Source organism: Gobio gobio (assembly GCF_949357685.1).
Source record: "Gobio gobio genome assembly, chromosome: 14".
NCBI lineage: Eukaryota > Metazoa > Chordata > Actinopteri > Cypriniformes > Gobionidae > Gobio > Gobio gobio.
The window spans coordinates 2,025,701-2,038,200 of record NC_137107.1 but is presented as its reverse complement, the minus strand read 5'-3'; the positions used below and the strand labels follow the sequence as shown (position 1 = coordinate 2,038,200).

General features: G+C 42.9%; 1 protein-coding gene across 1 annotated transcript in view; it reads right to left on the bottom strand.

The window, feature by feature from the left end:
- Positions 1-12,500, bottom strand: part of ddx46 (DEAD (Asp-Glu-Ala-Asp) box polypeptide 46) — a 30,174-nt gene that overhangs the window by 4,705 nt on the left and 12,969 nt on the right. Inside the window, exons 10-20 of the mRNA XM_079835933.1 lie at positions 12,103-12,278; positions 11,855-11,976; positions 11,701-11,779; positions 9,969-10,051; positions 9,729-9,893; positions 9,479-9,641; positions 7,253-7,446; positions 7,028-7,165; positions 4,879-5,028; positions 4,590-4,808; positions 1-89 (exon numbers count right to left, since the gene is read on the bottom strand). The exon at positions 1-89 is cut by the window's left edge and continues 130 nt beyond it. Of these exons, the coding sequence (XP_079692059.1) occupies positions 1-89; positions 4,590-4,808; positions 4,879-5,028; positions 7,028-7,165; positions 7,253-7,446; positions 9,479-9,641; positions 9,729-9,893; positions 9,969-10,051; positions 11,701-11,779; positions 11,855-11,976; positions 12,103-12,278 (1,578 nt within the window). The remainder of the gene's footprint in view (positions 90-4,589; positions 4,809-4,878; positions 5,029-7,027; positions 7,166-7,252; positions 7,447-9,478; positions 9,642-9,728; positions 9,894-9,968; positions 10,052-11,700; positions 11,780-11,854; positions 11,977-12,102; positions 12,279-12,500) is intronic.

Below are 12,500 nucleotides of genomic sequence, written 5' to 3'. Positions count from 1 at the left end.
TGCTGCTCCGCGATGGTCTTCGCCGACACCGAGGGCGCGATCATCGTGCCGCCGCGCAGGATGGCATTGGTGGCCTGCTGCATCACATCCTGAACCAACAGCAAACACACTCAGGGTCACATGATCTGGGCTGAGCCAATCAGGTCAGTCCTTCATCATATGTGATGCGATCTGGCAAAACCCGTCGGGTGTCGCGCAGTGTTGGATTACAAATGTATCCATTGTTATATCTAGGTCCCAATGTAATAGAATATAACTGAAAACATTATCTATATTTGTGTTCTACATTTTGAAGTAAACTTGAGGAAGTTCTAAGGAGATTACGTCAGGCCGTGTAAGTGTTTGAGACATTAAGTCTTTTGTCTTTATGCACTTCCTGACTATTTACTATGACAAGTTTAGAGCAATACTGCCTGAGTGATTGGATTAGCATCTCTGCATTTGAGTGACACCGTTATGCTGATTGAATTACGGCTGATGAGACAGGAATGTTTGGGGTGTGTCTCTATTTTCCTATGTCTCCTCCCCTTCTGTATAATCCCTCCCCTTGAAATGTAGATCAAATACAATGTTCAACTGGCTTTAGTCAGACTTGATGACCTCAGCGGAATGACAGGACGTTTTTCTCAATAAAGAATCCTGCTGAAAAACCTATCCAAGTTCTCCTGGGGCCTCATTTATACAACTTTGCGTAGGATTTGCGTCAGAAGTGGCGTACGGATGAAACATAGGACGTGCGTACGCACAGAAATATTCGGATTTATAAAACCGTGCGCACGCACATCCTACGCAGTTTTCCCATAATAAATCACAATCAATTCTAAATGTAGCGTAGCTTTTGCGGCTTCATGTCACGCCCACCTATAAATAGTCCGCAAAACGCCCCCAAGTTAATATTCATCAATTGCGAAATCATGGCAAACACAGAGATGAAATCAAAAAAACGTAACCTCACTCAATGTGAAGTAGAAGTTATCGTTGGCGGGGTGGAAAAGATGAGAAGAGCCTGAGTGTGTCCTCGTTTGCCAGCAAGTCTTCTTGCTGTCTGAAGATGCGTTCACTCCGAATCCTTCCATTTGCCACATCTTCTAAGAGCGCAATATCAACCATTGTGCGTCATTACGCATTGTGATGGGGCATTTTATTTCCATCCATTTAATTGCATCTGACAAGCTACAGATGTCGGTTATAATCTACGTGGAAATGGGAAATAGGCTAGTTCAGTGCAAATGGAAAGTCTTGCAGCTTTCTGAATGGTTGAGACATACGTTATACGTTATTTTATCAAAAATAAAACAAACTAAAGGCATATGCATGAATACCATGATTCCGTAGCTGATGAAGAAATTTTTACTATGAAAACAACTTTCCCCAGTGGACAATGAATAGCCTACATCAATCTATATATCTCCCTAATTATCTATCTATCTGTCTGTCTGTCTTCCTATTTGAATCTATATCTGCTCCGCCAGACGGACACATTGACGAGAATATCAGTTTTGTACATTATTTTGTTCTGTTTACCATATTATTTATGAGGATGAATTGCATAACATGCCAATATTATTGCAGAACATATTTCACTTTTCTTTTTGCAAATATGTGTTAATTTGCATTCTATATGTGTTAATTCGCCATTTCTCATTTAACCCGTTTTTGTGCGTACGCCTGGGTCAGAGCTTGCGTGAAGGACCGCACATTTTCCCGTCAAGTTTGCTTTTTATAAATACCAATTATTGCGTAGAGAGCGGCGTACGCCTTCCTTTGTGCGTACGCAACGTTTATAAATGAGGCTCCTGGTCTCTACTTCAAGAAACAACAGGAACGTTTTCAGAAAAGTCGAAGAATAGGTTGAATGTCCATTTTTTTTGGTCAAAATTGGGTTTTCATTAAATTATTATTCTATAACATCTTGTCTATAATTTCTAAAAATATCTTGGCAAAATTCACTTGTTTAGTGCAGCAAAATAGCGATTTATAGCGGCTGCGTCTTTCTCTAATGTTTATTTTGATCATATTAGGCCATAGCTTTCGCTCTCTTAACACAAAGACAGTTCACCCATCAAAATAAACCATTACATGTAGAATACAGATGAATCAAAGCACATTTCCCTCCAGTCCCATGTAAACTACAGCAGAGGTGGACAGGAACTGAGCACATTTACTTGAGGACTGCACTTTTTGAGTATTTGCACTTTCCTTGAGTAGCATTTTTTCTGGAAACTCATGACTTTACCTTCACTACATCTGAAAGACAAATATCGTACTTTTTACTCCACTACATTTCTATCAAGGCCCTCGAAGTAGAAAGTCGTAGCTGCTTTGAAAGTCAGAGGATGATTTGTTTTCTTCTTTAAAACGTGATTGTTTTATTGTTTTTGTGCAGTCAGCCTATCAGTAATCACTCTTGTAGGATCACATGACGTTCAATGATTTTTTGAACACTAATCAATTGATGGTAAAATAGACGGCGGAAGTTCTCAGATGCACAACTATAGTCATACTGAGAAGATAACATTCAGAAGAGCAGACGTGGATGAGTGTGAAAGTGCACAGAAAGCTTCCTCTCAGACCACAGGAGCTGAAGTTTAGTCTATTGAATCTACTCAAATCTTATTATAGTCAATTAAAACTAGACTAAAACAATTCAGATGCCTAAAATGTTATAGTCAAAACACTATGACTAAAACTAAATCAAAATTTGCTGTCAAAATGAACACTGGTATGAAGTATGATTGGTCAAATGATTTTTATAGATTTATCCACCAAGTTGCCATAGCCTTGATGATACAGCGCTAACACATAGCTAACGCTCCACAATGATGTTAGTTAGCATAAAAAAGCATAGTTGGGCTAATAATGTTAACTGAAGTCCTTTCAGAAATGTGTATTTTACATAATCCTGTCAAATAAACACAATGTAGAAACCTTTCTTTTCTAGTATGATTTTGCCTTTGATAAGAGCTTTGTAACTTCAGCAAGTATGTAAATGAGGTCTGCTAGCATGACTGGCTTAAGCCCCCATGATGGAGCAGCGCATTCATACAACAATAATAGAAGTAACTGATCTCGCTCTCCTCAATCTGCTGAATCCTGCTGATGTCAGAGCCCTAAACCATCATATCATGGGTTATTTCCCACCCGGAGATGAGGAAGTTTCTGAAGAGCAGTTAGTTTAGCTGTGCTAGCTACTCTAAACGTACACTAGCGGTGATCTAAACACCACAAGTTCACAGACAGCCCATGATAAACAATACTAAACATTTCACTACTGAAAGAGCTGTTCTCCACGTTAGCTAGCTTGTGTAGAGATGCAGCTTTTTCATATTTAGTTCAGACCTTTATTTTGAAATAGTGATAAACACGGGAAAAAATTCAAGATTTGTAAAGAATTAAAGTTCTGGAAATGTTTTAAATATGGAGGGAAAAATATATATAGATTTGCCATTTGTGATGCAGCAGTGAGCTATAATGCACATGCTCTTTTATATTTATTAGAGGTTGAATTCAAATCAAATACTGCTAAACTGACTGTACCACTTCTGAATAGGATGTCTACTTCATAAACTGTATGAAAATGATGGATGTATATGGTTCAGATCACTCAAACTAATGGAAATGGAGGCGCCCTTATATGGTCAGTAATGGAGCCATCTAGAGGAAAGGTTTGGTACTGCACACAAACAGACTCTCACTGAAAGCTCATTTTTTGATATATCAACCTAAACCTTTCAACTGGCTCTGATTGTCTTGTAGTTTTAGAGTAAAATTTGTTTTGTAAAATACATATTATAAAATATATATTTTTTCATTTTCATAAACTTAAACTTTTTCTATTTTACTTTCATCATTTATTTTAACATCCACAATAATCTGCCAAGTGTCTTCTTTAAAACTAGACCAACCTCAGGTCTATATTCCACAGCTTGCTTGAATTAATCTAAGTTTGGATTGTGCATTTTCATTCCTAGCGAAAAAAGGGGGTGGCGGTTATTTAAACACGTTTTTCTCAATTCCGTTCCTAAAAATCATAGCGATCAGCCGACTTTAGAGAACCATAACTTGTGTTTCAGACAAGGATTCGGGTTCAGATTCGGCCAAATATTGGGCTTTTTGATGGGGTTCAGTTTCTGCCGAACCCTACACTCTAAAAAATGCTGGGTTAAAAATAAACCAAGTTGGGTTGAAAATGGACTCACCCAGCAATTGGGTTGTTTTAACCCAGTGGTTGGGTTAAATGTTTGCTTAAAACAACTAGGGGTGCACGATATATCGATTCAATATCGTTATCGCGAGATCACGTTGCCCGATATTATATCGTAAGTCTCGCGATAATTATGCGATATTTTGTTTATGACAAAATGAGACGGGTTTCACTTTATCGGATCAAGCCATGAAAGAAATTAAAAAATATATCTGAAAAGGGCGTGGCCCCAGCTACCCTAATATGGTATCACAAGCTGCAAAAGGTAAAATTCATCATGTGATGGGTTTTCATACATCACATGATAAAGTGGCTTGATGTGTGTGTGTGAGTGTGTGTGAGTGTGAGTGTGAGTGTGTGTGCGTGTGTGTGTGTGTGTGCTCACCTGTGCCTCAGCGCCCAGGTTCTTCTGGGCCTGTATGCGCAGCGCCAGCTTCTTGGCGATCTCCAGCTTCTGGATGTTTCCAGCTGATGGGGCCGCGGGGCCGGAGCCGGAGCTCATGGAGCCGCCCCCCCCGACGGAAGGAGCCGCGGAGCCGCCCGGGGCAGAGAAGTCCTTCACTCGCTTCTTAGAGTTGAACATGCTCTCGATCTGCTCGTCGATCTGAGGACAGAGAGGGCTTCAGTCAGGCTCTGGAGGTCAGAGGTCAGAGGTCAGGGCTGTTCTCACTCACGTCCAGAGCCGCATCATCGTCGTCGGAGTCGTGCAGGCCCAGCGCCGCCTTCTGCAGCTTCTTCCTCTCATTGGCCAGAGCGTGCTCCGTCTCATCAAACTTAAAGCCCTTGCCGGAGAACCCACTGCTGCTGCGGATGCTCTTACCCTCCTGCGGGAACACAGCACACACCACAGTGAGGGAGAGAGAGAGTGTGTGTGTGTGTGTGTGTGTGTGTGTGTGAGTGAGTGAGTGGTTGGTTAAGTGTGTGTGTGAGAGTGTGGGCATGTTTTCGTGAAATATCAGGACACAAATGTGTATAATGACATGGGTATGACATGGGTATTACAAAAAGAGGGAGAAATATGAGGACGTTCCCCATGTCCTCACTTTTCAAAATGCTTATAAATCACACAGAACAAGTTTTTTTTCACAGAAAGTGAACTGCACAGTCTCCTGTGAGGGCTAGGTTTAGGGGCAGGGGCAGTGTGTGTGTGTGTGTGTGTGTGTGAGTGTGTGTGTGTGTGTGTGTGATGGGTAGGTTTAGGGGCAGGGTCAGTGTAAGGGGATAGAAAATACGGTTTGTACAGTATAAAAACCATTAGGCCTATGGAATGTCCTCACATTTCACAAAAACAAACATGTGTGTGTGTGTGTGTGTGTGTGTGTGTGTGTGTGTGTGTGTGTGTGTGAGTGTGTGTGTGTGTGTGTGTGAGAGAGTGTGTGTGTGCGCAGTATTCTGTGTTTCAGATCAGTAGTGGAGGTGGATTATGGGAATGGGGCTTGTGGTTCTGGTCAAGCTAGTGCTGCTCCAGAATCTGGAAGGTCATTTCGTGCCTAATTCCGGGGTGAAAGCGTCAACAAGTGATATCTGTGCACGTGAATCTCATTAACTGACAATGTGTGGAAATTTACCAAGACTGTCCATCTTCTCTGAGCCAATCAGAATAATCCACATGACAATAATGACGTGGTTAGACCTTGAGAACAGTAGAACTGTTCAGAAATTGTATGTGTTAGGGATGCAACACTACAGTTAGTCCACAGTTCAATACACACTTCGGTTTTTAACCACTGGTTTTTGGTTTGGTTCTGATGGCTTGACACATCAGTTTTTTGTTATTCTATTCTTAGACGACAGGAACAGCAAGAGGTTAAGGAGAAAAAAGATTTATTTTTTCTTAGTTTCTACTAGTTTCTTTATTTTACTTAAAAGAATGAAAAACTTACTTAAACTTAAAACTTTACTTAAAAAAAACCCTTGTACTCATTCCTAGTGTATTTGTATAATATAAAATAAATATATATAAAGATTTACACTGGCAGCTCAGAGCTGTACAGCAGCATTTAAGTATGAGATTTAATGAATAAATGTAAAAATAAATCACTACACAGACTTCACTATAAAATATACATTATTCTTATTAAAGCTGCTGTATTAGTTATATATAACAATATTAGAGTGAGTAAATAATGACATTAGAGGTGAACTGTCCCTTTAAGGCCAGCGTGTTCACTATAGGCTGCGCCGCTGTCAATTAAAGACCTGCGCTCATCTAATATACACACACACACGATTTTACTTTCACTTTAGACATAACCGACTGTGTTTATGTTAACCTTGTGTGTATTTGACAGTATTAGCGCACTAAGACGACTACTTAGTCCAGTAATCACGTGTTTGAGGCGTTTAGTGCGCGCTCTGAAAAGCGCATGTTAAAACCGCGAATGAGCCGGCAAGGCTGTAAAACGCATGCAAATAATGAACTTTGGTGATAGTGAATAACTCTAGTGTTCTGTGAGTATAACTCTAACACTAACCTGTGATGGGAATGTGTGTCGTTGTTCAGTATTGGCATGGAGGCAAATCATAGAATGTGTAGAAAAAAATTAATTCAATGCAAAACCGAAAAAAAAACACAAGCGCGTATTGAACCGTGAATGCCGTACCGAACGGTTCAATATTATATTGAGAATTGTGGCATCTCTAGTGTATGATAGGTGGAGGCGGGGAGACTGGCCTACGAACTCCTTGTGAGACTTGAAGCTGATGAAACTGCAAACTATTCTTCAGTACACTGTTCTTTAATGAATCTAACTCCTGCCTCTGCTGGCCCGGGGTCTGAGCGGTGACCCCAGCACTCTGCCCCGCGTGTAGAGCAGCTCTTACAGCTTTCTGCTGCTCCTTGAAGCCGGTCCACAGCTGCTCGAGCTCCGGCGGGACGGGTGATGAGGACAGCTCCAGGGCTTTGAGGATGTCTCCGGAGTACCGCACCTGGTCTGCGGTGATGAAGGTGTACGCGTACCCCTGAAACACACACACACACACACACACACACGTGAGCCACACTCCTCTCTGACGGGTCAAGCGTGCGGCGGATCCGCTCAGACTCACCTTGTTTCCGGCTCTCCCGGTGCGGCCGGCGCGGTGCACGTAGTCCTCGTAGTGGTTGGGGCAGTTGTAGTTGACCACCAGGATGAGGTGCTTGACGTCCAGGCCTCGAGCAGCCACTGAGGTGGCCACCAGCAGCCGGCACGCCCCGTTCTTGAAGTCGTTGATGATGCTGTCCCTGTCGTACTGGTCAATGCCTGGGGCAAGAGCACACACTCTCATTATAGTGACATGGGCTGCACGATTAACCGAAATCAACCGCAATCGTGATTTGGCTTATGTGCGATTATGAAAGCGCAAAGGCTGCGATTTAAGTGAAATAAACAAATGCCCAGTGTGTCAGTGATCAGGAGGAAACGCTGCTCCGTCTGAAAGCTCTGAGAGTTTGAGTCGACATCTTCACAAACTAGTAATGCGAAGCGTTCATAAACCTGTCCAAACAAATACAACGTTATAACTCACTTCATATCGTCAGTGGAGCTGATGTGTCTTCTCATCTCAGAATGTCCATCAGCACTGAATACTTTATTATTATGAACATAACCGAAAAGGCTTGAAGAACTCAATACACCATATCTTATCGCAGTCGTGTGTTTATTATCTTCATGTTTAAAGGGATAGTTCACCCAAAAATGTAAATTCTGTCATTAATTCCTCACCCTCGTGTGGTTGGACGCCCGTCAGACCTCCGTTCATCTTCAGACACAAATGAAGATATTTTAGTGTAAAGCTGATGCTCTGAAAGGCTTCAGATAGGCCTCCATTGGCATTCAGTACATTTACACTCACAAGACCCATAAAAGGCACTAAAAACATCATTACAAAGTCCATCTCACCACAGCGACTCTACAATAATTTTACTATGCGACGACAATAGTTTTTGTGCGAAAAAAAAAAAAATCAAAATAACGCCTTTATCCAGCTTGTTCTTGTCTTCTGTGTGTGTCTCCACGACGCATGTGTGAGAATATGAGCAGATCCGGCGTTCAGGAATCCATGAAATGCGCACTCTAACCCCATTTTGAGCTCTACACCGAGACCTAAAGCACGATCAATGTAGAATTCAACAGCTGAGATACGCGCGTCTTCCTCTGCTCGTAAACAAATCTCTTCTGGGTCATGTGTCCGAACGCCGGATCTGCTCATATTCTCACGCATGCGTCGTGGAGACACACACGGAAGACAAGAACAAGCTGGATAAAGGCGTTATTTAGATTTTTTTTTGCGCACAAAAACTATTGTCGTCTCTTCGTAAAATTATTGTAGAGTCACTGTGGTGAGATGGACTTTGTAACGACGTTTTTAGTGCCTTTTATGGGTCTTGTGAGTGTAAATGTACTGAATGTCAATGGAGGCTTATCTGAAGCCTTTCTCAGCATCAGATTTACACTAAAATATCTTCATTTGTGTCTGAAGATGAACGGAGGTCTGACGGGTGTCCAACCACATGAGGGTGAGTAATTAATGACAGAATTTACATTTTTGGGTGAACTAACCCTTTAATAGCGAGTGACAGCCAGTGTTGCCAAATCAGCGGTTTTCCTGCGGAATTGGGCTTCATCACTGTTGCCGCGGGCTGTGCTCCATGTCCGCGGGTTGAAGCGACCCCAATTGTGTGATATTTAGCCCCAGGAATGCGAATCTTACCGGAGAAGCCCCCCTGAAACGCGATTGGCTTGTTTTGGGCTAATTTTGAGTAGCAATTGTGCGGGTTTTGTTGTTAAAACCTGGCAACCCTGGCTCACCTCCTCATGAATATTAATTACGTTGCCTGCCGCTTCCAGGAGTGCAACCAACAGCACAGAATCAACCTCAAAACGCAATGTTTTCACTGTTTAAGGAAGACTGCTGTTATATCTACTCAGTTATAACTTGGTTTTATTCAGAGACTATATAAATTAATTTACAGGTTGGCAGAGAGGCAGAGAGAGAAAATGTAATAAGACAATTTCAGAGGTGTTCATTTGAAAAAAAAATGTGTTGCAAGAATGGCTTAATACTGTAATATATGTACAGTACAGGACTTTTTTGACATTGCCAACCTGTAAATTAATTTTAGAGCAAGTAATAAACACAAAAAGGATTGTTTGAGTTGCGTATTGTGTCTTTTTCCTTTACCACTATTTGGTTAATAATTTTAATGGAACCAGAATCGTTAGGCGGACCCGGAAAATTCCTCACGATTCCCAACCGTACAGATGAATAAACACAGAGTGTGTGTGAGCGGACCTCCATGCAGGGACATGCAGGGGTACGAGGCCTTCATCAGGTCCTTCAGGAGGCCGTCCGCGTGCTCCTGCTTGTCCACGAAGATGATGACCGAGCCCTTCTCCTGATAGTGCCCCAGAATCTCCAGCAGCTTCAGGAACTTCTTCTCCTCCTCGATCACAATCTGTCAAACACACACACAGCCTGAGCTCCTCACTGACACACACACACACACTCATTCCCAGGATGCTTTCGGAAGAGCGGGACTCACCACGTGCTGCTCCACGTCTGAACACACCACACTCCTGCCGCCCACCTGCACCTCGATGGGCTTGGACAGGATCCTGCGCGCCAAGGCCTCCATCGACCGCGGGAAAGTGGCGGAAAACATGACGGTCTGGCGGTCGGGCCGGATGTTATCCACGATCCGCATCACCTGAAACACACACACATCGAGCGGTCAATCCTCGAGTCATTCCAAAGGCCACGGTTCACTCGGAGAGAGACTGACCTGCGGTTCAAAGCCCATGTCGAACATCCGGTCGGCTTCATCCATCACCACATACGTGACCCTCCGCAGATTCGTCACGCGACCTGGGCAGCACAACATGAGATTTAGCAGAGTCCATGAAGAGCTCCAAGCTAACAGGGTCAAACTCTACTGACAAATTACTCCTCGTAAACAAGAGTGGGCCAACTGATCGAAACGTTCTCGGCGTACCATCTCAGAGCAACGCAGAACCTGTAAAACTCATAAGAGCCACATCATACATTAAATGAGAGGAAGCCGCCTCAGATCAGAGCGGGACCTATGAAAGAAGCATATTAGAGATTACCTCGCATGTGTGGAAACCAAACCTGCTCTCTATGCTCACTCACAGCGGCCAATGAAACGAGGACATCTGCCTACCTATGGCTGACCTTATTTCTGAAGGAGTCACGTACAGCTGAACGCTTCGAGGATTGTTCCAGGTTCAATACACACACACACACACACACTCAGGAGAGAAACGGCATGAGACCAGAGCGAGTCACTGTCTGACCTCAACTCAACCACAAGACTAATATCTTGATTTTGAGCTTTTTTTCTCTGGTGGAAGAATTTCCACCCGAGATCTGGAGCCAAATCACAGGGGTGTAAACAAGACTTTATAAACATGGTAGCATCATTATTTTGGCTTTACTCAGAGATTGGTAGATCTATTAGTGAAATCTGTTGACTTTATCAATCTGTGTGTCATTATATTCCAACACAGAGCGCTCAAACATGCAGAATAAGCACTTCTGCTGGGTCTTTGCCTCAAGTTTGAGTGCTTGTAACTCCAGAATTATTAAAGATATCTGAATAACCTTTTAGATACTGGGTCTCAACAAAGGTTTCTTTTAGGGTTTTCATTTTAAAGGCCATCTGTGGTTCAGTCCCAGAGATATGGATATCTCAATATGGCTCCATGAGCAAAATGAACACATTTCAGATATTCCTCTTTTAGAGAAAGTACTCGTGTGGTCAAAGAGGAATTATGAGCGAGTTTGACAAGGGCCAGATTCAGTGGTCAAAAACCAAATACGAGTACTTCTTTCTCTTAAAGAGGAATATCTGAAGAAGAAAAACAATTAGACCTGTCTGAGTGCCATAAATGCTGTTTTTCCAGAGTTTGGGTGACTGTAACTTCAAAAAGTATTAAAGATATCTCAATATGAGTTTACTTTCTGGTTCTTAATAAACTTTACTCTTGAAATCTTCACTTGTAAGGCTCTATATGGTTCAATCCCAGAGATATGGGGATCCCAATGCGGCTCTGTGATCAAATTGTTGAATTTTGCCCATTTTCAATGATTGAAAACCAAATGTTAGACTCTTTGCACACAGTTAAACACTTCTTGTATTTAAAGGGGAATGTCTGAAGAATACATCACATTGAAGCAAGAGCTGTATCTGGTTTCTTTCTATCTATACAACACCTCTCTGAGTGGCAGGAAAACCACTGCCCAGGAATATTAACTCTATTTATAAGAATCAGTTTCAGGGATATTTGGAAGGGATTTTGATCACGAAGCAACCAAGAGTTCAAATATACAGCATCATAACTACATGATCTCCATATCTATGCCTTAAAATGGACATAGCAGAAGAAATGTTTCACAGGAAGAAGAACGTAAAGTCATGTTGAGATATCTGAACGCTGAACTGAGCCCAGAACAATCCTCTGCAGGTCACCTGAGCAGCTCAGACACACTCTTACCGCTGTTGGCGCCCAACATGTCGATCATCCGCCCGGGTGTGCACACGATGATCTCTGCTCCGCGCTTCAGCTCGGCGATCTGCGGGTCAGAACACAGTTACAGCAGATGCTCTGGGTCAGGGGAAGCGTTCTGGTCATCGAGAGGCGGACACACCTGCTCACTGATGCCCGTTCCTCCATACACACACACCACACGCAGACCCAGAGACTTGGAGAACTTCTTGCACTCTTTGGTGATCTGCAGAGCCAGCTCTCGCGTGGGGGTCATGATGACGGCTGAGAGGAGAAGAAGAAGAAGAGCGGGTCACATTAGGGTCGGGTTCATCACTTATGCCTCCACGGGTCAGGGGGACCAACACAATATTGGTCATAATGTTATGCCTGATGGTAGGTGGGACTTACAGATGGGTCCTTCTCCCTCTCCTAGCGGCCGCTGGTCTAATATGTGCCGGAACATCGGCAGCAGGAAGGCGATGGTCTTTCCACTTCCTGTTTTCGCGATGCCGATGAGGTCGCGACCCGACATGACGGCCGGAATGGCCTGGGCTTGGATCGGGGTCGGCTTCTCATAGTTGTGTCTGATAGAAGAGGTCAAGAAGATGAAGTCACGTGTATTTCTGCAGCGCTTCATCAGCTTTATATGACCCTTCAGTGTTTGATGGGCACACATATCCATTTTTTATCTTGATTCAGTATGAATTCATATGTACAGAAATAAGTTTGCCTTTTAGCACTATTTTAAACTTTTCTTGGGTTAAATTATATTTGCTTGCATTCGTTAATATTCACTCATGTGTGCT